Here is a 25,760-nt window from a genome sequence, read left to right as displayed (position 1 = left end):
CTATCTACACTTTCAAAAACTATCTTCACTTTCAAACTCTATCTGCAGATACGGATTTCAGTTACGCATTACGGATACGGATTTCAAGTACGAATTACGGATTTCTGTTGCGAATTACAAAATCTTTTGGCACTGTTTTTACAGCCTTTCTAAAGAGCCAATCACCGCTTTTGGCAGATTTTCTAAAGCGCCAATCAAAACATTGTATCCTGTACTGACTAGCCAATCAGCGCTAGCTTGCTGGCAACTGCTGGCCCTGGGAAAGTTGAGTGAAACGATGTATGCAGCAGTCATGGATCAGAGACCGAGAAATGGTACAAGTAAGAAGTCCTATATTTAGAGTTGTTAATAAAGTCATTGTAAAACGCACAATCACAGTCAGTGGTTTTCACTCCACACTTCGTTCCATCTGTTTGAAAGATCCTTGTCGTTGTATGGAAGATATTAGGATCTGCTTCGGTAGCTAACGAAAGCTAACGTTGTCATTTTCATTTATTTTCATTGCACTTTGGGGTAGCCTATTTGTAACCATTTTCTGAAGTCCTTGAAAACGCTTTATTGTGTATTTTTTGTGGAAGCGAGTTTTCTAGCGTCTCAGTGGAAGAGATATATGAGGAAGCAAGCTGGAGATCTCGCCACACTTTCATTAGATTCTATTTGTTAGATGTGGCTGAGACCAATTTCTTAGTTACAATGCGTTCTACAGCAAAGCGATCTCTGAATCGCCAGAGCCTAAGATTAACTCAATAGTACAGTTGTTCATCACCCCTTTGGGCCACACATAAGGCATGCTTGTTTAACTTCCCCCACGGCGTTCGTACACCCAATTTTATTCAAACCATTCGGGGGAGACCCCAGATCTCTCCCTAGGCAGAGCGGTGGCAGATTTAGGTTAGAACTATTGAATAATGAGCGGGCCAGCAGTTGCCAGCAAGCTAGCGCTGATTGGCTAGTCAGTACAGGATACAATGTGTTGATTGGCGCTTTAGAGAATCTGCCAAAAGGGCTGATTGGCTCTTTAGAAAGGCTGTAAAAACAGTGCCAAAAAGATTTTGTAATTCGTAACAGAAATCCGTATCCGTAATGCGTAACTGAAATCCGTATCTGCAGATAGATTTTGAAAGTGAAGATAGTTTTTGAAAGTGTAGATAGTTTTTGAAAGTGTAGATACATTTCGTATTTTAAATCCGTAACTGTAAATAGATTTTGAAAGTGAAGATAGTTGAAATTGTAGATACATTTCGTATTTGAAATCCGTATCTGTAGATAGGTTTTGAAAGTGTAGATGGTTTCACAGATACAAAATCTATATTACAGATACAAAATCTATATTACAGATTACAAAATATTTATGGCATTGATCTGATTCCATATGTAACCTTATCATGTTGAAACAAATGTCGTTGAATAACTACAAAAAAAAAATAACAAATAGGAAAATGCAGAGAGAAGGAATGTAGTCTTATACATCGCATCTGATGGCGTCGACCCGATGCTCTCAATCTCTTCTTTGTACCCCTCGAACTTCTCTCTTCAAGACAACGCAGAACAGGTAGGGCATATTCATTTTATACCTTCCAAGATTAGCTAATCTTCATAAAATATACTGCCTTGTGAAGAACTTCATTAGCCTTTAAATCAGATTTGCCTTTATGAATCTAAGCTACATCAGACATTAATAACTAAAAACTGGTGCAGGCTGGTGACAGGCCTTTCTCTCTCTCTCTCTCTCTCTCTCTCTCTCTCTCTCCCTTCTCTCACCCCCCTCCCAATAGACTGGCCGCCAGGGTGGGGAGTTCAGTCTTACCGGCTTTCCTGACCTGTCAACCCTCAATCCATCACACAGGCTCTCTCTCTCTCTCTCTCTTTCTGTTACGCAATCACACACTCGCGACACGCGACTCATTGTTATTGAGTTCCAATATGTGGTCGGAAATAAGCTGATGTGAAATAAAGTGCACCCATCTTAAGATCTGCGGCCTTGCCACTGTTCTCGTGTGTGTGTGTGTGTGTGTGTATGTTTGTGTGTGTGCGTGTGTGTGTGTCTGTGTGTGCATGTCTGTGTGTGCGTGTATGTGTGTCTGTGTGCTTGTGCGTGTGCGTATGTGTGAGTTTGTCTGTGAGTGAGGGAGAGAAACAGGAGAAAGACCATTTGGCTATAAGAGCCTCATGTTATTCTGAAACCAAGGCATGTTATTCTGAAACCAAGGCAATGATCAATTCTGCACCAATTCCTCCCAGCACTTTCCAATTATTATTGACCTGGGCCCAGTTTCCCGAACGCTAAAAAGGACTTGAAATCGGTCGTAAGAGGGATATTGCAGAGCGGTTTCCCGACGCCGCACTTACGGCAATGATGAGTCTATGATGTCGCCAAAATCCACGTGGGCCGTTAAGATACATCGTTATCGGGAAACTAGGCCCTGGCCTCCCTCTACCACTCCATCTCATTCTAAAGGCTGGGTTATGTGTAGAATAAGCCACTTCAGAGCTCCAAATGAATACTCCCCTCACCTGAGCAATAACGGTAACCTTAGGTGTCAGGAGGTCTATATTCAAGTACATATGGGAGTAAAACTTTTGCCACAACCCTGCCTTATTTTTTCTAGGTCTTAGGTTGTCCAACTAATTGGCCTTCAGGGCCATAAAGGGCTCCCTGGCCAATGGTTGGGCTTTGCCCTTCCCTCCAGCATGCATGGATGTTTGCTTCTCTTTATGCATCACACAACACAATTTAGACTGCATTTGCGGCCGCCCTTCATGTAATTTTGCCTTTGGAGCAGGGGTGTGGAACAGTTTATATTCAAGAGCTAATAAAGCCTACACTACAGTGTGTTTTTAATCCCCCAGCACTCTGCTGTTTAACAGAATGCATTGCAAGACACAACTGAAAAACAGGTGGCATTTTTAAACAGATTTGGTTGAGTGTTTTCTTTGCTTGATGAACATCAAAGATGTGGAAAAGTTGTCACGAGTATGAGCCTAATAAAAGGGAAGAGAGGACAGAGTGTTGGTAGTTCCCCCGCGCTGGCTTTGCTGTTATTTGTTACAGATTATCGGTGGAGTGCCGTGAGCTGCAGAGGAAAGTTGGAAGCAGAGGGCCGAGGAACACTGCCTTCAGAGAAGACAAGAGTAGGGACGTGACGTCTCGTGAGGATCCCTTGACAATCAGCTGAAGGAGGGCTGACTCAGGACCGCGTACACCAGCCGTGACTACAGTTGAGCTGTAACCTGTGTGGACGTACACCCCTTCTGCGCAATTGCCAGGGAGGAGAGAAGTGTGGAACTTTCCTCCCTCAAAGAGCTAAATGGCCCTTCCTTGCCCTGTTAGTTCTAGATTAGGTAAAACTGCTACTGAGTGCACATTCCCCGATTATCGAGCAGTGCATAACGCCGCTAGCGTAGAAGCTGATGACTGTGTGCATGTTGATTGCCTTTGTTTTTGAGTCTCCACATTCACGGTGGGGCTAGGCCATCTACAAGTGGCTGCCTACCTGACTGTGTGCGTGCGTGCGTGTGTTGTATGCAGTGGCGGTCCGTGCATTTCACGACTAGGCCTTCAGCGATGTCCTACACGATGTTAAACTGTGTGAATCCACCTCCTAATACCATCATTATGATGACGCCATGGCTCTCGAACCATTATATTTATACAGAAAGGCAGTATAAGTGAGCATTGCATCACCTTAACATAGTCGAGTACAACAGACTTTATTAATATTTCCGGAGCATTTAAAATCAATACACCCGTATTAACAATACATTAAGAGTAGGCTAGTAAACTCTCAGTTACGATCGCTTGGATATTACTGTCACAACTTTAAAATAAAAGGCGATTTTCAGGGATTAGTCTACAAAGTTTTATTAAGTCCACCGAAAGTAGCCGTGAGCTGTAACAAGTTTGTCCACTAAACATCGCATTGTCCCACCTGCAAAGCAGTTTCATTAAACTTCCCATCCTCACGATATCCAGTTTTTCTTGAAAGTTCCGTCTTGAAAATGGCGTTGTAATTGTATCAAAAACTGGAATTATCAAGTTGGTGTAAACTAGTTTATTTGAGTTGGTTAATGTTATTATATTTAGTCTTACCAATTGAAACAACTAGCATAATAAGCATTGAAACCGATGTACGTCGTTTTCGCATTAGCCAGCTAAACTGAGCACTGAAGCGCTGCACCGGTCTGCCTCAGTGTCCAATCAAAGGACGTTTACGTGTCACGTTCAACGCGAGGAAATAAATCTTCCGGGCCTTCTAGAAGGCCCAGTGTCGCCAACTCGAAATCTGATTGGTTGTCACAACTGTCTGTTTCAGTTCATTCAACTTAAATGAACTGAAACAGCCAGTTGTGATAACCAATCAGATGTACACAGGCCTTCAATGTGAATTCTGAAGGCCTCAGGGAAGATTTCTGTTCTCGGGGAAGATTCCTCGGAGCGTAGCAACACATGATAGCTGAAATATGATTGGATGAAAGCTCTAACATAAATTAACAACGCTGGAAGCTATGAAATGAAGATAATGGACTATGGGGAATAATTTAATACATATTTATGAAAAGAAAATATTAAAATTAAATGTATTTTATTACATTTATTTTCTGATGATGTTTAGGCCAGCAGAGAAGGCCTTGAAGGCCCTGACGGACCACCACTGGTTGTATGTGTGTGTGCCGACACGCCTGCAAGCCAGCCGTAGGAGGACAGTGGACGCATTAAGACGGATTGGACTATTTTACTCGTTGCACCTTTTTCTACATATTTATTAGCCATTATATTAAAAATAAAGACTTGTATTTTCTTTACTGCTGCATCCGTGTCTGTATGTTGGGGAGGGGTGCTTCACAGCCAAAAGATCCTGATTTAATACAGTGTACTGACTGCTAAAGAAAAGGCCCAGTACATCTGAACCTGTGACAAACACCCAATCAAAAGCAAAACTTCACACTCCTTCCCTCTGGCCCATGGTACAAAACAAACTGCCAACACGTCTAATTAATCAGGTGTGTGTGCTCTTGGCACCCCGCCCCTTCATCCCCAGCTCCACATCATGAGCTCTGTCTGATGAAGTGGGCTTATCTCAGGGCCTAAGTCAACTTTCCCTGTGCTGCGGCCTGTCACCCATTTTTAGCATGATAGAGAGCTGCGCACAACCCCTATTTCTTGTTTCTAAAAAGCTATGGATGTGCTGGATAGCTCTGCTCTATTTCTGCCAATGACCAAGAACTCATCCCTGGAATTGCTTCAGTTTGGGGGAGAAGTGATTGCCTCAGGTAAAATAATGTTTGCATTTAACTCTGCCTAGATGTGAAACAGTAGCTGCCCTCTCTCCTATCAGATGTTCAGATTTCTGAAATGAAAACCACAGACATTTCCAGTTCTGCGGTCAATACATCCTCAAAATATCCGATCCAGTTTGTATCTACGAAATAAAAAAGTGGATCATATTTAAATAGGTTACAATTGTCTATGCAGTATACTGATTATCCACATTTTCATACCTACCCTAGTCTCTCTTGCCAAAAAGATATGAAAACACATGACACTGCCATTTACTGTGGACATAAAGACTAACAGCCATAGCTGTGTGGTAAATGTAAGAGCAGTGTGGGAATACAGAGCGTCCCCGTAACCATAGTAACTCACTTCTGCCTGCCTGCAGGAGAGAGAGAGAGACACAGCTGCCACCGGAGATGATGACTGAGATTAACGACACTCTGCGCAGCATGCACAGGGATAAATTACAGTTGAAAGATTTATATTTCTTGCATTCCCCCCAATGGTCATAACAACTTGCAAGATTTGTCACATGTTGGTTTTAAGAAATAAAGTCGCTAAGAGGGTCTGAAAAGTCCCTCAATCTAGCGTGAAAGTCACTAAATTGTGTTTTGCGTTTTAGAGTCGTTTTGTTGTTCATGTGTGGAGAGAGAGAAATAAACGTGTGGCTAGTATGTATAAGTGTAGACAAGACCACAAACAAGGTAACAAGCTACATGAGTGAGGCAGCACTCTCAGATAAGGGGAAAAGCAATCTTGTTGTGTTTTGCCGGAACAGGCGCTAATGCATTTTGCTGTGACCTAATAGGGGTGCAGGAAATCAAGTTCTAGACTGTGTGTATGTATGATCTAAAAGTAGAAATGAACATATTTGTGAGAGATGGTGTGTTTCTGTGTGTGTGATTGTGTGTGTAAGTGTGTGTGTGTGTGTGTGTATGTGTGATTTTGTGTGTGTGTGTGTGTGTGTTTTTCTGTGTGTGTGTGTGTGTGTGTGTGTGTGTGTGTGTGTTTGTCTGTCCACTGTATGCAAGTGTAACAAACGTGCTATTTTGACCTTGCACTCATCGTGTGCCAGCATGAATCACTTCTGATAATCCCCCACAGATGTGGTCTTGTAGGTAGACCAGCTTGTTGATTGTACGTGTATGTGTGTTTGTTGGTGAGTGTATCACTAAGTAAGAGTGTGTGTGTGTGTGTGTGTGTGTGTGTGTGTGTGTGTGTGTGTGTGTGTGTGTGTTTGTGTGCGTGAGCATATCTGTTTCTGTGTCTGTGTCTGTGTCTGTGTCTGTGTCTGTGTCTGTGTCTGTGTCTGTGTCTGTGTCTGTGCCTGTGTCTGTGTGTGTTGATGAGTGTGTGGGTGTGCGTGCGTGTGTGTGTGTGGCTGATTCTGTCGTCCCACTGCAGGATATTTACCATCAACGGCATCACCCCCCACCCCTACCTCTGCCATCCCCACAACCTGCACCCCTGAGCCTTGGAGCTCAAGGGCCCCCTGTGTCTGGTATTTCAGCTCCAGCCCCAACACCCTCCATCCTCCATCGGCCTGATGCACTGCCCTGCCACCTCCCAAAAACACTGCCACTTCACATATCAGTCAGTGGCCATGTGCTGAGGCCATGCTCCGGCACACACACAGGCGCACACACACACAAACACACACAAACACACACACACACACACACAAAAACACACACACACACACACACACAAACATATACAGTACTGACATGGCATATATTGCCTCATACACAATCACATTCGCTTTGCTTGGTTTGGACTCTGGGTTCTGCTAGCTGACCTGAGTCTAAGAGCCTTACACGGTTGACATTCTTAAAACATATAAGAGATGTATTTGAGGTTCAAATTATTCATTGATTTATAGACTAACAGTACTAGTCACTTCTGTAACTAACTGGAAGCCAGTGATTTAAGAACTGGAGTAGTATGCTCTAGCCTTTAGCACCCCAAGATACAAGTAAAAGCCTTGAAACCTTAAAACATCACACCCAATGTTCAGCAGCACTCACCAACAGAGTGACCCCCCTTTGGACCTGAACAATCATAACCAAGAGTGAAATAAAAGAATCAAGTCTGACTGATCTGTCCTTGGAGGGCCACCATGACCTCATGTCCCTTCTGTTTAGAGCTTCGGGAACTTTAAGGTCCAACTATCTCACAGCTCAAAGCGGCTTTGATGATGCTCATTGACACAAACCTGACAGGATGAGAATCTCAGACCGAAACTGTCCAGGGGAGCGGATGGAACATGTGTTTGTGCTGTGTGCGCTTCAAAGAATAAAAAAATAAGAGAAAAACAAATCCATGCTCCTTGAAAGGGATCTGTCAAACCAGAGCCCAAAACACCACTCGTTACCGCTTGGCAAGGGTCCATGTTGCAACTCCTGTCCACTTTGATTTAAGGCTTTACGCTTTGATTTCACAGTTTGGGATTCTCTCTCAGTCATTGCTCACATAAGGAGAGGAAGATGAAGAGCAAGAAGAAGAAGATGATGATGATGACAAGGAAGAAGATGAAGAAGAAGGAGAACAAGAACTAATGAATAAAGAAATAATCCAAGCAAAAGAGTCGAAAGATTAAAAGGACTTCACTGATGGACCTGCATCACAAGGAGAATAGAGGGAAGCTTAAAAAGAGCCAAATCACCCTCTTTCTTTTGATGCCTCACCAGCATGTGGGAGGTTAGTGTGGATGAAGAAGAGAGAGAGAGGGATCGCCAGAGAAAAAGCCAAAGGAAGAATAGTGAGATGGAAGACACACAGATAAGAGGATGAAGGGTTGATGAAGGTGTTAGGAGAAGAGAGGGACACAAAGGGAGAGGGAGGAAGAGAGGCAATGATGGTACAAGCTGGTCCGGTGTGTGTGTGCGTGTGTGTGTGTGTGGGTGTGTGGGTGTGTGTGTGTGTGTGTATGTGTGTGTGTGTGTGTGTGTGTGTGTGTGTGTGTGTGTGTGTGTGTGTGTGTGTGTGTGTGTGTAGGTGTGTGTGTGTGTTTGTGTGTGTGTGTGTCCTTGAAAGAAAGACAGAAAGACAGAAAGAGAAAGAGAAAGAGAAAGAGAAAGAGAAAGAGAAAGACAGACAGACAGACAGACTCACATTGTGTTGAGATGTTTATGACTGCACAAGGATTTGTATTCCCTTGTCTACTTTCAATTTAAGACTTTTCAGTTTAAAAGAGGTTTGTATCATTTTCAACAGTGTGCAATTGTATTCCCCTTAAAGGCAGGCTAAATAATACATATTTTGTTTATCAACACAAGGGGGATACAGAGGCGTATTCAGCTTTGCATGCTCATAGTAAATAGTGTCTTATTATAGTAAATAGTAATGTCATCTCATGTCTTTTCCTGGAATGCATATTTCAGGACATGGATGACAGACTGCTCTTCATCTCTAACCTAGACAGTGTTTGGAAATAACACAGCATACTCATGCACCGAACACTGCAGGTATAGACTGAGAGAGGGAGGGGGGGTGTATGTGTGTGTGTGTGGAGGAAGTGAGAAGGAAGGAAGAGAGGTATGGATGGAGGAAGGGAGAAAGAGAGAGAGAAAGAGAAAAAAAGACAGAGAGAGAGTTAGAGCCATTCCTGTGGGCCTGCTCAATCCATCATTTTCAATTCAGATTTCACACTCCCGCCTGGGGGAAGGCAGCTGGGAAAAGATGTGTGTTCATTCAAGTCTTATTCACACACCCGCCCCCCCCCCATCCTCCTTCTCCCCAAAAACATAAAACCCAAGAGGAGCGAGGCAATGCGAGCGCAGCATGATACAGATAGGAGCAAGGAGGGGTTGTAATCGGGCTCAACAGACAGATGTGGGGGTTGAGAAGGTGAGGGAAGAGAGTGAAACAAGTGGAAGACTCACAGGGACTAACATCTGTGACTGAGGGCTGAGGTGATGGAGAGGAATCCATAATGCAGAAAGTACAGCTTGGCTCTGTGTGCGTCCGAGTCAAACAGTTGGCACCCAGAGATGTCCCCGATTGTGAAAATCAATGAAGCCTCGAGATCTCCAGCAAATGGGGAGGTGTCAGATAAAGCACTCCGACGCTGGAGGCCAATCAATGGCCGAGTCCGGTGGCAGGGGACAGGCATGGGGGAGTCGGGAGACGAGGAGAAACAACTTGCGGTCCGGAGGAAGTCGATTTGACCTCTGAAAAACTCCTGCTTCGCTCAGGTGACCGGGGCCTTGTTGTCTTAAATGAATAATGATGTTTAGTGTCAGGCTAAAACTTGAAACTGCCTGTCTGTGAACCAGAGAGAGAGAATGGACCATGAGGACTCATCAATAAGTCATCCGTTGGGGGACAAAACTGCAAACAAATCCTGCCAAAATCAATCGTGCAAAAGCTTACACCCTCTGACTCTTTTGGTTACTTTCTCTCTTTCTCTCTCTCTTCCTCTCTCTTCCTCTCCCTCGCTATCTCTCTTTCCCAGCGCCTCTGCCAAAGTCTTGACACCTGTTTCTTTTTCAGTCCATTGCTCGAGTAATGAACAGCACGGCTCGCACACTGACACCCTCACACACAGGATTCCAACTGACGAGAGACACTCCGGTGGAGGTCTGCACTAATCTGTCTGGGGAGTGGAAAACCACAGGCCCCACATCCCCCTGAGCTGGAGGATGTCAGACAGGAAGAGAAGGCGGCCAAGGCGGAGGTGGTGGTGGCGGAGGAGATGATGGCACTTGTGTCGTTTTATCTCAGTGACAGGGCCAGGGAGCACATTCACAGACAGGTGTGTTTGACTGCACTGTCCAACATATGCGTGGGACAGCATGCTAAAAGCACTGAGCTGTCAGTCCGCCCCTGCTGATGAAGCTCTGCTAAGCAACATGGGGGCAGGTTATTGCTCTCTCTCTCTCTCTCTCTCTCTCTCTCTCTCTCTCTCTCTCTCTGAGGTTCCCCACTGGGAGGCTGACATGTGACCAGACCCCAGAGCACATTATCAGCCACAGACAATTCAGCCTGGCCGAACACAGACAACTCTTAACCAGAACCAGACATCCAGAGGCGATATGACATTTTATTAACAGCAGGATGCTAAACCATGGTGCTTACAACAGACAACTTTATAGATGTAGTGACATACATGCTTTTCACTTCCTCTGTTTGCTGTGGTAATACGACACAAAGTTCGGTGCCCAACACTGTGGAAACTTTATGTTGTCAATCCTTAACCAGCAAGCTCTATTAGCTGGGCACAAACAATTATCAGTGTGTAACTGCGGTGAAATAAGACAAACTGAGTAGCACAGGCAAATGTGGCAGCCTAACGTCTGGCTATAACTCAAAGGTAATGTGTGTTGCTCTTTAAAAGGTGCAACTGTAATGGTGTTGCTGCTAATGGGAGACAACCTCATATGCTTCTCAAGACATTCTCTCTGTGTGCCCGAAGAGAACGGAGCAGGAGAATGGCAACAGAGCGTAAGCACTTTCACACAGAGTAGCAGTAATGAAACACCCAGTTGCCGGTGATTTTAAATCTAGCCTGGAACGCTTGATTTAGAGCTCGTCGGTTCCAATGCCATTGGCGAAGGTTTCCAGGGAACTGTAACCGTGAGCACATACTGTCGGCTTCTGTGTCGCTTTGTCAGAATGTGTCAAATTGTGCCCATGCACTTGTGCCAGGTCTTTTTCATCACCGTGACATTCACAGTAAATTGCATATGCATGTGGGAAACCAACGCCTTCTGAATTGTCAATGCTTCGTAATGTGCAAAAATCTGTCTCTCTCTCTAATTCACCTCGTTTCCTTTCTCGCCGCTGTTCTTGCTCTCTCTCTCTCTCCCTCGCTATCTGTCTTTTTCATGCTCTCTCAACTCAACATTTTTTCAGAACAGCGTCAGACACACAGATACATTCCTGCTCTCCACATACAGACACACACACACACACACATCCACACACACACACACACACACACACACACACACACACACACACACACACACACACACACACACACACACACACGCACACACGCACAGACACACACACACACACACACATACATTAAAACGCCAGGCAGACAGCAGGTCTATCTGAGGTCAGACACATATATTCCACCAACCAGGGAATTAAAGAACACCACACACAGAGAGATAGACATGGTTCACAGGCTGATCTCTTCATTATCGACACACTCCACTCTAGATGGCCATCTTCAAAAAGAAGAACCCGACAGGAACCCGAGGCCAGGGAAAGTAAGAGGAGAAGAAATTGTTAGGTTATTCCTGAGCACTGAAGTCGCCTCGGAACAACATGCAGGCAGCTCTGCAAGCCACCAGAGAGACTTGCATTCAAATTCAGAGAGAGAGAGAGAGAGAGAGTTGAGAGGGTGGGAGGGGGCCCCGACACATCTGGTTAAGGAGTGAGGTTTTAATTAAGAACGATGGGAATGCCATTTTCCACGGCAACGTCAACCGTGTGGTGCCAGACAAGGAGCGACAGACGCATTGGCAAAGAGACTGCTGTGCCCCGCACCCGTGAAGGGGAGGGAAATGAAAATGGATGCCCACGGTTGGATACTCCCTCAGGCTGTCTTAACAAGGTAAACACTGATAAAAGCGGCCATAAACGAAAATAAAATCGGACTTTTTTGCAGTTTGGAAGAGGAGGGTTTGGGGAGCTCTGCTGTGCAGAAGTTGATGTCAGGTAGAGTGAGAGGGCTGTCAGGGGCTGTGCTGCTCGTTCTCTGCTGGCCAGAGATAAAGCTGGGAGTGAAATTTATGACCGGTTTTATTAATGATGACAACCGTTTTATGTGATGGTGAACTGCACTGGTTTGTGCAATGGCAACATGTCACACGGAGCATTGGTTTTTACTGTGTATGTGCGTGTTTTCCAGCACAAATATATAGGAGGATCTGCCTGGGCGATAAAAGAGTGTTTTAGTCGTCCCTCCATGCCTCTTTTCTTATCTTAAACCTACATGACTCATCTGTGCTTCCATTTTACATTTCACCAAAACAAAAGTAATTATATTCAACATTCCCTGAGTGGACATATCTTTTAAATATACATCTTATATTTTATAATATTGTGTATTCGGTCAAACTTTATTTGGATAGTCCCCTATAGACAATCTACAGATGCTAAGATTATAAATAAACTCCCTGTTATGGTTAGGGCTTGGGTTAGTGTTAGGGCTTGCGCTGGGGTTTTGGTTTGGGTTTTTCAAGGCAATGTTCAGTGAGCAGTTAGAAAGACTCTCTCTAGGCAGACTCTCCAAATGCGGTGTGATCGAGTGTATGCGTCATGCATGTATAGTGTACCTGTCTCCCCCCACACAGGCAGGTACTCGTCCTGCTGGATGTCCAGCATGATCTCCAGGCCGTTGCCTGTCCCTCCCTTCATGGTGGTGCGCAGACTCTTCCCCTCCTCCGGCCCGTTGAACATGTAGCACTTCCCATAGCGCGTGAACACCTGTGGGGGAAGAGAGAGAGAATGGGTTAACACTGGGCAAGCAGCCCTACTGGGGACAGGTCTAGTGGGAGAGATAGGGTTAGGACTGGACAAGCAGCCCTACTCTGGACAGGTCTACTGGGAGAGATGGGGTTAACACTGGGCAGGCAGCCCTACTCTGGACAGGTCTGCTGACATGTTCACTTTTAAAATAAGGAAGGTGTGGTATGCAAAGATTAAGAAGGATGTGGGAGAGATAGAGAGAGAACCACAGAGCGAGAGAGAGAGAGAGTGACAGGTCAGAAAACTGATATTCATGAAAATACAAACCAATACCACCAAACCACATAAAGTTTAGCAAGACAATGTTTCCGCAGACAGCTAATCGAATTTCATCAGAGAGATACGCTCCGGGAGCACAACACTCACTGTCTATATCATCAGGCAACAGTCGGCTTTAGGGTGGCAAGGTTTTCCTTCTAACTGTCTAATTTGGGTTTAACTTCCCGCTCTCAGAGAAGACAGTGGCCTCGCTGAAAGAGGCAGAAATAAAGAATGGCCACAGTGACAGCTCTGGTCACACAAGGACAGATTTCCCTTCAGAGAATTCTGCTGCATTGTTGTTTTTTCTCTGACCTGGCTACAGAAAGACCGACGCACGCCACACACACACACACACACACACACACACACACACACACACACACACACACACACACACACACACTTACACACACACACACTGTGTGTAAAAGTGAAGCAGCCCGTGGCCTCATCACACCTCCCAATAGCCAATGACACGGGAGACCGAACCACATCAGTGGCTAGATGCCACACAGACAACCCGCGCCCACACCACAAGGTCCTGCCTGTGCAATTTAAGCACCAGTGGGGATAGTGGCAATGTATTGACCTTTAGACGGAGGCATTGTCTACAGATTTAACTAAATGGAAGAAATTACACCCGCTGGTCTGTGATTCATTCTCAAGAGCTGGCTTTTACCAGGGGCCCGGGCTATAGACAATTCCCATCACTGGAGAGTAATGGAGCGTGGGGTGACAATACCAACCCCATCCCCCCTCCCCTGCCCTTAGCGTGCCTCTGGGTCGTGTCCACTTCAGAGCGAGTTCACGGGGCTAGATGGATGCCAGCGAGATGCCATCAAAGGAAGCATCTGAAATATGGATGAAGCTAAAAGAAACCGCATTTAGGTGAGAGGAAGGATATGAGAGAGACGGTGTGTGTTTGTGTGTGTGTGGGTGCAAGAGTGTTTGTGTCTATGTACAGTACTGTGCAAAAGTTTTAGGCAGGTGTGAAAAAATGCTATGAACTAAGAATGCTTTGAAAAATGTAAACAATAAATGTTTATTTTGTATCCATTTACGTGGTAAGACTGAGCACAGCAACAAGACACAACGTAGTTATACTGCATCAGCAGGGTCTCTCCCAGACAAAGATTTCAAAGCAGACAGGGGTTTCAAAATGTGCAGTTCAGGCTCTTTTGAAGAAGACGTTGAGGATCGTAGACGCAGTGGTCACCCAAGGAAACTTAATGCAGCTGATGAAAAACACATCAAGCTTATTAACCTTTGAAATCGGAAGATTTCAAGCAGTGGCATCAGCTCAGAACTGGCAGAAACCAGTGGTACCCAGGTACAGACATTTACTGTCCGGGGAAGTCTGGCCAGAAGTGGTCTTCATGGAAGAGTTGCAGCCAAAAGCTCTACCCCGACAAGGAAACAAGGCCAAGTGACTGAACTAAGCACGAAAACATAGAAACTGGGGTGCAGAAACATGGCAGAAGGTGCTCTGGACTGATAAATCAAAATATTTGGCTGTAGAAGAAGGCAGTTTGTTCGCCGAAGGGCTGGAGAGAGGTACAATAATGAGTGTCTGCAGGCAACAGGGAAGCATGGAAGAGGTTCCTTTCCAGTTTGGGGCTGCATTTCTGCAAGTGGAGTTGGAGATTTGGTCAGGATGAATGGTGTCCTCAATGCTGAGAAAAACAGGCAGATACTAATCCATCATGCAATACCATCAGGGAGGCGTATGATTGGCTACAAATGTATTCTGCAGCAGGAACATAACCCCAAACATACAGCCAATGTCAATAACAACTATCTTCAGCTTAAAGAAGAACAGAAAGTCCTGCAAGTGATGGTATGGCCCCTACAGAGCCCTGATCTCTTCATCATCGAGTCTGTCTGGGTTAACATGAAGAGACAGAAGAATTTTAGGAAGCCTACATCCACAGAAGATCTGTGGTTAGTTCTCCAAGATGTTTGGAACAATTTACCAGCCGAGTTCCTTCAATAACTGCGCAAGTGTATCTGGAAGAATTGATGCTATTTTGAAGGCAAAGGGTGGTCACACCAAATATTGATTTAATTTAGAATTTTCTGCTGTTCCTTCACTGCATTTTGTTAATTTATGAAGAATTGATGAAAATAAACTGTTAACACTTCCATGTTTGAAAGCATTCTTAGTTTACAGCGTTTTTTCACACCTGCCTAAAACTTTTGCACAGTACTGTATATGTGTGTGTGTGTGTGTGTGTGTGTGTGTGTGTGTGTGTGTGTGTGTGTGTGTGTGTGTGTGTTTGTGTGTGTGTGTGTGTGTGTGTGTGTGTGTGCACTGTGAGCACTATGCTATTTGAACTGTGCTGTGCACCAGATAAGTGAGCAGAGACCCCTGTAGAGGTGGGTGTGGCTCTGCATCAATGCGCACGGGATCGCCGTTTGAAGTAGCAACACTGTAATAATGCAACACCCCGAGAATGCAGCCGATGAAATAACCTCCGATCGCCATCATACTTCCTCACAAGGAGTCATTCAAACACCAATAGCAGTAACCAGAAATTATATTATTTACCTGGAGCTGGTCAATAGTGCATGAGTTATTTTGTTTATCAGCATGTGGAGAAACTGCCCTTCCTGAGAAACAAGCATCCAGTCTGAATGGCAGTGGTTATACTTCATAAACTACTGTATTCTATAGACACCACATTGTCCCCTGATATCTTTATTTAAACTTGCAAACATTTGGCATAAAATTCATCTCGTTTTTCATTTGGAAGAAACAGGTTCAAAAATCTGCATCCAATCAATCATCATGACGACTGCTTTTGTGTGTGTGTGTGTGTGTGTGTGTGTGTGTGTGTGTGTGTGTGTGTGTGTGTGTGTGTGGAGGGGGTTGGTTGCGGAGGAAGGAAGGGGGAAGAGGAAAAAAAGCAAAGCTCAGCTTGTTTTGACAGCGTCGGGCAAGGCATGTGAATATGTACAGAAGGATGGAGAGCTCGGATCTGACGGATGAATAATAATTCGGATTCTAAACCTTGCATAATTAGCCCACACACACCAATCCATCTCTGACTTCCTCTTTGGCTCTGGGCCTTTCTGTCTCTCAGGACAGGAGTTGGAGCTGAGATGGATCTTGGAACTGATGGGTGGAGGAGGATCCCTGCACCACCCAAACACCTATGCATTCCTCTCTACAGAAAGAGCACCCATGCCTTCCTCTCTACAGGCAGAGCACCCATGCATTCCTCCCTTCAGGCGTTTGTTTCGTTTCCCAAAAGCATCCTTTCTCAGCAACAATGAATAAATGAATGAATGAGTCTGGACATTGTGGACACTTTCTCTCATGGTCATTGCACCACAACACTATATGGCACACACACACACCCCAGAACATAGTTTACCATGTCCTGCATTAGTTCCATTCCTCCCACAACCCTACCCTGCTTTCACATGCATTGCTCATCGTGCCTCATCTCTCTGCCCTTCCCTGGTATGACTTGGTGATCTGGGATCAGTGCCAGCTGTAATGGATAGCACACTCCAGTGTGGAAGGGACTGACTGTAGAACAGAAGGAGGGTGCCTAGCCGGATGGTTGCACAATAAATGCTTCTGGGATGCTGGGCTATTCCTAACATTGTGTCCTCATGCAGCGATTAAGATCTACATGCTGAATCAATAACTGCTATTAAACAATCCAAGTCTTTACTCTTAGTGAGGAGAAAGATAACAGTGTCTGTGTCTGGTCGGGGGTCAGGGGGCTGGGGGCTGGGAGCTGGGGGCTGGGGGCTGGGGTAGGGGGCTGGGGGCTGGGACTGCGGAGACTGTGAGCTAAGATAGGGCATACATGGAGGGCATCCTTCTTCATTGGATTGTCGTTAAGCGCTGCAATGACATATCATTATCATCAAGTAACTGAATTGTGTGTGTGTCTGTGTGTGTGTGCATGTATGTGTTGCTCAGTATATACCAGTCTGTATATTTGGAGAATAGACACTGTTATCTTTCTCCTCACTAAGAGTAAAGACTTGGATTGTTTAATAGCTTTTTTTATTACTTTATCTTTATTGTTAATTAGTTGAAGTAATTCAAATTGTGTGTTTGTGTGAGTGTGTGTGAGGAGAGGGTATTATTTTAGTAACATTATCTCTATCTTTGCGTCTCTCTCTCTCTCTCTCTGTGTTTCTGTGTGTTTTCATCATACCTTGGCTGTAATAAATGCTATTGGAGAAGAGAGGGCGAGAGATCAAAATAGTAATCCCTGACCTTATGAAAGTTTCTCAAGTTTCTTTCCTCTAATGCTAATAAACCTGTCAGACCAGTTTCAAACATGACCATAACAGAACTTCTAGTCTACTTTTACACCATGAGAGCTTTAACCATGAGACTTTAAGAAGTGAATAAATTCTTCCTGCCAAATTCGTCTCGCCCTTCATGAAAATACAGACCAATACCATAAAACTGCCTAAGTTTTGCAAGCCAACATTTCCGCAGACAGCAAGTCAATTTTTATCAGAGAGATTCGCTCCGGGAGCACAACACTCACTGTCTAACTCATCAGGCAACAGGCAATTCTGCTCTGTACAGTCAGCAAAGCATTATCTCCTCGATTTTGTTTATAATAAATAACACAGCCTTGCCTACTTGCTCTACCCCACTTTGGAGGTACAGAGATCAATATAAACATGGCAGCTATGATATTCAGACTGAGACTGAGTGGCAGTGGTAAGTGGTTTAAGGCGCAGAACACACATCACGAGGCAACGCAGAAAAGGTCACCAACAAGGAAGGTGTGAATCAAACTGTCCTGCCTTCATGTGATGAAACAGAACTCAGCACAGGTATGCTCTGTGTTCTCAGAAGACATCAGGGTTTAAGATGGGAAGTTTATCCTTCTAATTGTCGAACTTTGGTTTTACTTCCCACCGCCAGATCAGACAAAGGCCTTGTTATCTCTGAATACTCTAGCTTCTTGGCAGTGCAGAGGGAACAGGGACATATCAGAGATGGCTGCCAATTAGACTCAAAACTCATTAGGCAAATCTTGAGAACAGAGACAACAGTCCAGACGGGAAAATGTCTTGTGTGGATGGCGTGACCTTGCCTTGGATGTGTGGGGTGGGTAAGCGTCCTATACGCTGAAAGTCGCCGATGGCACCGGTAATAGTGTGACCTTCTTAGTGCCAGAGGCCATTTTGTCTTTGGGGAATGCGACAGGGAGAAGAGAAAGTGGGGTCTACCGTAATGCCTGACCTTTTCCTGGTGGGGATGTTGCTTTATGAGACACCTGTTGATTTACTCTTTACATTATTTCCATTCTAATCAAACGCCCAAGAACTGGAAGACCGGTGTGAGGAGCTATGCAGATACATGTAGATGGCTTCCTTGTTCCCCTCTCATGACTTCCTTCTACATTCTATCTCTTTTTTCCTCCCTCCCTCTCTCTCTCTCTCTCTCTCTCTCCCTCTCCCTCTCGCTTTCTCTGGTAACTGGGGAGAAGCTTGTCTACAGTCATCTACACAAACTCTTGACATATTTCAGACTGCTGAAATAGGCTTCTTTTCTGTGTCACACTTTTTAGTTTTTTACTTTTTTTGTATTTTCTGTTTTTGTAGATTGTCATGGGCAAGGGGCAGCTCAGGGAGTCTTCTCCATACGGCGATGGCTGTCAACATGGTCCCCTCCCAAGGGCAGAGCGACAACACGCATGGTGAATTATTTTTAGCCACCACGCTTGTGGATTTATTCCAAATGACAATTCACTCTGAGACCTTCCACAGACAGAGCAGGGTAGCATGAAGACCACGCCACCCATCTCTCCTTTCGTGTCTTCTTTTCCCTTTCATTTCCCCCTCCTCCCTTCTTCCCTCTGTTTCATTCTCTCTTCTCATAAATGTTGCATTTTCTTTTGTTTACTTATTCATGGTGTTGGTATTCTGTGCACATCTGCGTTAGCTGTCGTTAGCTGTCGTTATCTCTCTCGGCCTCGTGGCATGTGTGCTCTTGTGCCAGCAGACAGATGGATTATCTTCCGTTCACACGGACGCTATCTGTTCTTTATTCTGTCACTCGCTCCCCATTCCTCTCTTTTCCCCCTCTCTCCTGCCTAGCTTCTTTCCTTTCATACTGTTTTTCCCTTTATTCCCTCCCCCTCCCTACCCTCCAGCTTTTCGGTTTATCACAATCCCACGCGTGTCTGTCTGTCAGTCAGCCGTCACTTGGGCTGACACATCCAGACACGTCCCTCCTCCCCTGTCCTCCACACTGAGCAGTGGGTCAAGATGAACGCATGAAAGAAAGAGAAGGGTTGAAAGAGAGGGAGATAAGACAAAGAGGAGAGAAAGGGATGGATGAAAAAGGAAGATGGATGAAGAGATGTATTAAGCAGGTAAAATGACATGGGGATGAGCATTGCAGTGAAAGTGAGAGGAAAAGGGGGTAGGAACGGGGGTGGCAAATATGAGAACAGAAGAAAAGTGAAAGAGATGACCGTTGAGAAGATGGATGGAGAGGAGAAGAAGAGAGGAGAGGAGAGGAATGAGAGAGAGAAGCAAAGGATCAGAAGTCATACCAACAGAAACAGAAACCTGAAGGAGTGAGGAGGAGAAGGGAGAGTGACCAGGTGAGAGAAACTGATTAGAAGACATTAAAGCGGGGGGATTGATGAAGAGGCTGCCAGCCCTGGAATGCAGCTTAACGAGATCGAAAAGAAAACAGAAAAAAACACACACACACACACACACACACACACACACACACACACACACTGCATTTAGGGAGCTGAATGAGACACCTTAAGAGTCTGTGTGTGTGTGTGTGTGTCTGTGTTTGTGAGTGTTTGTGTCTCTGGGCTGAAATGGCCCCTGGCTCAGTCTAGGCACGTAGGTTGAGTCGCAGCCCAGATGACACTGCAAAAGCCACACGCTGCCAAGAGGCCCCCGCTCAGCCCAGCCCAGCCGCCTCCTAAGACCCCTCTCATCTGGACACACCAGCCACGGAGAGATGCTTCTCTAGCACACTGTATCCTCTTCATACACACACACACACACACACACACACACACACACACACACACAGAAACACACACTATCAAAGCAAAGGTGTGCTTCTGGAATGTTTTCAGGAGTCTTGAAAAGGGCAGGAAATAGAACGGACCACTTCACCTGCTCGCTCTACAGGGCAATGCTATTCCCAGCACACCCAGAGGTCTCACCGGACTGTCACTCAAAGCTTACCAGCACTGCAACTCTAAACACTACTCACGCTCTCCTACACACACATTCGGTCATATACATAAAGAACACAAAAGAGCACACACACATACTCGCAAATGCACACTGAATAAACTTCAGCACCAGACAAACTCTCTATTCATTATTGCAATATCATGCTAAAGTGTGCTTGCTGCTATTCCCATTATGCAATAAGCAGGGAATAAGAAACTTATCGCGCCGGCTCCCATCCAGGAAAGCCATGATGGGCAAATTGAAATTTTAAACATGGGAGGCTGACTCTATGGCCTCAAGAGAAGTGTGTGTTTGTGTGTGTGTGTGTTTGGGTTGGAGAATGCATGTGTGTTTGGGGGGGGGGGGCACTGGCATCACATTTGCATTTAGCACTTTATTGTGACGTGCTGTTATTGTTCCTCCAAATCGATTTCCATTAGGGACACTCAGGCCGTATTTTCTACTGGCAAAGAGAGGAGCGACACATGTGCCACCAAGACAAAAGACAGAGAGAGAGAAACAGAGAGAATTATAGAACAAGTGAGAGAGAATAAGAGAGAGCATAAATGAGGAAGACAGAGAGAGAGAAAGATAGAAAAACAGACAGGGAGAGGAAATAAAAGAGTAAGCGGGAGAGAGGAATAAAGTTTATGAAAAGCCCCAGACCTGCAAGGTGAGCATTTTTTATCCTTTTCCTTGTAGTGCTACAGTGTAACTGGGTCTGGTGTGTGTGTATGAATAATGTATGAAGACTGGATGGTACAGAGAGGCTTCATATGGCTGATCCAACCAAACAAACAATCACACAGACACATGGACATACAAAAACACGTGACTACCAACACACACACACACACACACACACACACACACACACACACACACACACACACACACACACACACACAACACGCTATCAACCAAACAACAATGAAGTGAAGTAAAGCGTAAAACCATAAGCCAATTACAAACCGCTGTAAATAAAAAGATCTTTTATAGTCTTAATCATAAACCGACTGAGATGTTCTATTACTGTTCAGCAGGCATATAGCATAGGTGCAGTAGTATAGCGTATCAGTCTATAGTCAGAGTTAGACCATCAATCTATTTCCAATGATGGTGTTACTCAGGGCGTGTTGTGAAATGAGAGGTGTGATGGTGTGTATTTCTGCTGCCATAGACTTGCTAGGATATATGTCCCTTTGGGAAGAGATAAGGGAATAGGAAGGAAAGCAGTGAAAAATCGGTGGACTGAGAGAGAGTGTGAAGGGAGGAGTCATCATGGGAACAAGAGAAAGAGTAGAAAAAAGTAGGGGCTATGAAAATATGCAGATAGAAAGAGAGACAGGGCAGTGAGTGAGCGAGACAGTAGATAAATCTGAGCTATGGCTGACAGAAGCCTGGTGATTCAGATAAAGCCCTGAGTGACCAGTGGTCTTGTGCTTTTGTCTGCAATGAGGCATGAAAATCTGTCTCACAGGCAACTCTGTGACCTCCACATCAAAAATGAGCTCATTGATCGACCCCCCCCCCCCATGCATACCCCCCCACCCCCGAGCACCCAGATCATTCTCCATCTCCCTGTGACTCTGAGAATCAATCTTCCTGTGACGTATCCTCTGAGCTCTACAGCCCCCAGGGGTGCCCGGCCAAACTGCCAGCTAATAAGTGTCTGCGCCCCAGGTGGGCAGAGCAGGAGGTCTGAGCTGGGGACTCCAGTGTGGATGAATGCTGGGATCCGGCCAATTACCTCTCCCTGCTATTTGTTCTGCCTCGGCTTGTCTGGGCTTGTCTCTCTCACCATGTGACCAGTCCACAGCCTCCAGCTTGCTCACACATACAATCCAACAGATCTAGCTTTTGTTTTTTTCACAGCCTATTATCTGTTCTTTTCCTCAGCTCTTTGGCTGTGTTCTTCTTGTTTTGAACCCCGTCCTGAGGGGAGTATGAAGTCTGAACTCTAAAGGCTGGATTAAGAAGAGTCCCAGAGCAGGTGAAATACGAGACTAGACAACAGAAACACTAGTTTTTCTCTCTCTCTCTCTTGCTTGCTCACTCTCCTTCTCTCTCTTTTTCTTCTATCTCTCTCTCTCTATTACCCCCTCTCTTTCTCCTGTTTACTCAATCTCTCTTTCTCTCTCCCTCTTTCATACCTGTGAGAGTGCTCAGTCCCCCACCCCCTCAGGTTTGTGTCTTTTCCACATCAGCACTGAAATCCTGCCGCTGCCACGGCAACTGGTTACCATGACAGTGGGCTCTAACCCATCCATCAAGGGGTTGCGTGGTGCCGTCTGGGCCTTGTTATTTTCTAAAGCCCCGTTCTGATAGGGATGGCCTCACCTGTCATCCTACAGTACGCCTTGGCCGGGACTGATGGCCTGTGAGTGGTGGTCAGCACGAGCCGCCGCTGACGGACTAATCGCCGTCAAGAGGATCCGAACTCATTTCTGACAGCCACTAATGAGAGGCTTCCTGCCAGAGACGCTCTGACATGCTAGGCTGTGACAGTGACCCCTACTTAGCTTGTGTGATTTAACTGGTCTAAATCTAGTGATAACAACAGGAAAGGTACCAGTCACATATAGAGCACTGACAATGCAGAGGCGTTTTCATCAAGTCACCGATGAAGTCTTATTTTTTAGTTCTGAGTTTAGTTTGGTAACACATTGTCCATTTTGCATTATAAACACATAAAGTGATTTATAATGTCTCATAATGATCGACATAAGTCTATATAATAACTTATACATAGAAATAACTGTGCATATTAAGCGTTACAATGTTATAATATAAGCCCTTAGAGCTCGAAGCATCATAATGGATAATAAAGCTTCTTTTACCGCTTGACAATGGCACTGATTACATCTTTGCCTTTTGTCAAATGCTGTTTTTCACCAAATGCACTTAACGCTTTATAAGTGCTGTCATGTCTATTTATAACTAGTTATATATAATTATGTCTGACGCTATGACGTGTTATGAATACTCCATAAACATTAATAAATGTGTTTTTAATGCTTCATGGATACTGAGTTTCAGTAAAGTGTTGCATTTTGATCTTTATTCTCATGAATAAAACAGTTAATCTAAAGAGAAAAGGTAGTATAAATACCAAATCAAATCAAAAGAACCAAAAAGGTTTATCAAAACACACAAACCATGTTTTAACTGTCAGACAATAAAGTATTAAGCTTACGTATTATTGGTTTAGCATTCACAAAATGTATTTTATCTGCCAACTAACACTGCACGAAAAGCAAGATTATCGGGCCCGTATACGCTGTGATACAGCCGCGAATGATCACGATTCCTGGCTGATTGCGGACATTCCCCCGAAATATCTGTCTGCCGCAAACGAACGGAATTTCCGGGAAAGGAACCTGCGAGGGGAGGGGGGCCGATGTGTTTAGCATTCTCACCTCCCACTGACAGAGGTGCGAAATGCTCTTATTAGCATATTGACAGTCAGCAGTCTAGCCACACACACCCTGCTGCAGCCATTGGTTGAAAACGACAAGGAATTGAATTAAAACGTCTTGTGATGAGACGGAATGAGATTCTATCTAAAGGTCAGCTTTCAACTGTCAAAACGTATCCCCTCCCATTTACAGCTAGAGCCCCATAAAAACGAAATTAAAAATAATTTAATCAATATTCTGTCTTTAGGGTTTTGGTCTGGGGTTATCACATTTCTTGATTCACCTTCCGTTTTCAGAGTTCTGCCTTTAGGGTTTTGATTCCGTGGATGTCACGATTCTTGCTTTGCCTTTCATTTTCAGAGTTCGAGGGTTGCAATGTTGGAGGCTGTTACACTTATATTCCCTAGCTTCCTCTCTGTAATGTTCTTGGGATTCACTTTTGGCATGTAATTATACAGAGTCGGGCTTACTCTGATATTGAGATAGTCATTTTGCAACTTGGGACATGTTTGGCACTCGTGAATATCTATCCTGTGTCTTTTCAGGTAGATTTTGAAATCTTGCACGAGCTTCGAACCTGCCCTCCTCAGGTTAATGGTATTGTATACCTGTGTCTAACCGCTTAGCCACGTTGCTGGTAAGGATCAAGCTCGTCGGTGAGACCAAGTACCTGGTTTATCATTCCTCCCTCCTCTGGCGTATTTCTCTTCTGTTACTGGAGCGTGCGAATTGGGAATTGTTTAGTGGACTTATGAGACGTTTTAATTATGTTCACGTAAAGGCGCCCGAGGCAACATTAGAAACTTTAGACTCGAATAATAAACGTTCAATTTCTAGTCTTTTTTACACATAGTAAGTTTTAATAACACCATACCATTACATATCGACATTCACAGTGGTAGTGGTCCCTGGAGAAGTGGGTATACTTTTTATTTATTCATACAGCACAGGATAAACACCCTGTTTTGAGAAGTGGGTATACCCAACGCTGACTGAAAAATAAGTGGGTATACTCCGTATACCTGCGTATACACTGGACTACACCACTGGACATTCAAGGAGCAAAGATGAGACGTCGTTGTGTGGTGAGAACTGATAAAAAAAATCGCCTGCCTTCTGTTTTCCACGGTTGATCGCATGTATGCTAGAAATGGCTTAGCATGGGTGGGATGGGGAAAGATAACACCTTTCCATCCAGACGCAAATTTAGCTAATCGGAATCTTTAAGTGGTTTCCAGATATATATATAGTTGATCTCTCTTATTTGACGAAGCAGTGAGTTAGCTGTCTTTCAATGTCTCTTGTCGAATTATCTCACATGTTTATGGTGGTATGTGTTTAAAAGTTTTAACTTAGGCTATGTGTAATGTTCCTAACGTATATATTATTATTTCACCTTAATGTTCTTGAGATTCGTTTCTGGCATGTAATTATACAGAGTCAGGCTTACTCTGATAACAGTCATTAAGAGTCGTTAACAGTCGTTAAGCAACTTGGGCCATGGTTGCCACTAGTAGGGATCGAACCTGTGACTTTCAGGTTTGTTAAATCAGTGAAGCAGTGACGGGGTGCCTCCCCTGGCGGGGGGGAGGGGGGGGGGTTGTTTTCAATCCAGGTCAATTCAATTAACATAACAAAACCTAGGCCTGGTCAAGGGAAGGGGTGGGGGGGCTTTCACACCAATGTGGGCTTCTACGGCAATACACAGGGCCGAATACTGTCGTAAATCCCACATTTCATGCAGTGAAAGAACAAAAGTTGCTTCTTTCCATCCATCAAGTGGTTCACTCACAGGGAAGGACATTTGCAATTGACTGTGAGCATTAAAAATTACATTTACAAATGTCTTCTTTCTTGACAGTGAACATGAGCCCGAAATAAACCAAAATGACAGATAAATGACTACATGTACTGAATCTATGACCTGATGGCATATTTGATTACCCAACAGACGTGAGTGTGCCACAGTCTGCCTTTCACTGAGCTTGTTGCAACTCTGAATGCCCACTAATACTCTTTCATTTCCATTTCCTCCTCTCCCTCTCTCTATCTCTTTTCTTTCCATTTCCTCATCCCCCTCTTTCTCTCTTGGTCCCTCCATGCCACAGTGTGAGACC

At 44.7% G+C, this 25,760-nt stretch overlaps 1 protein-coding gene across 1 annotated transcript in view; it reads right to left on the bottom strand.

The window, feature by feature from the left end:
• Nucleotides 1–25,760, bottom strand: part of asic2 (acid-sensing (proton-gated) ion channel 2) — a gene marked incomplete at both ends in the record, with an annotated part of 154,450 nt that overhangs the window by 34,004 nt on the left and 94,686 nt on the right. The window contains one exon of the mRNA XM_080855820.1: nt 12,571–12,721. Coding sequence (XP_080711946.1) covers nt 12,571–12,721 — 151 coding nt within the window. The remainder of the gene's footprint in view (nt 1–12,570; nt 12,722–25,760) is intronic.

This window comes from Sprattus sprattus, assembly GCF_963457725.1.
Source record: "Sprattus sprattus genome assembly, chromosome: 18".
Taxonomy (NCBI): domain Eukaryota; kingdom Metazoa; phylum Chordata; class Actinopteri; order Clupeiformes; family Clupeidae; genus Sprattus; species Sprattus sprattus.
Note: the sequence above shows the minus strand (reverse complement) of the source record. Positions and strands in the feature narration are given on the sequence as shown.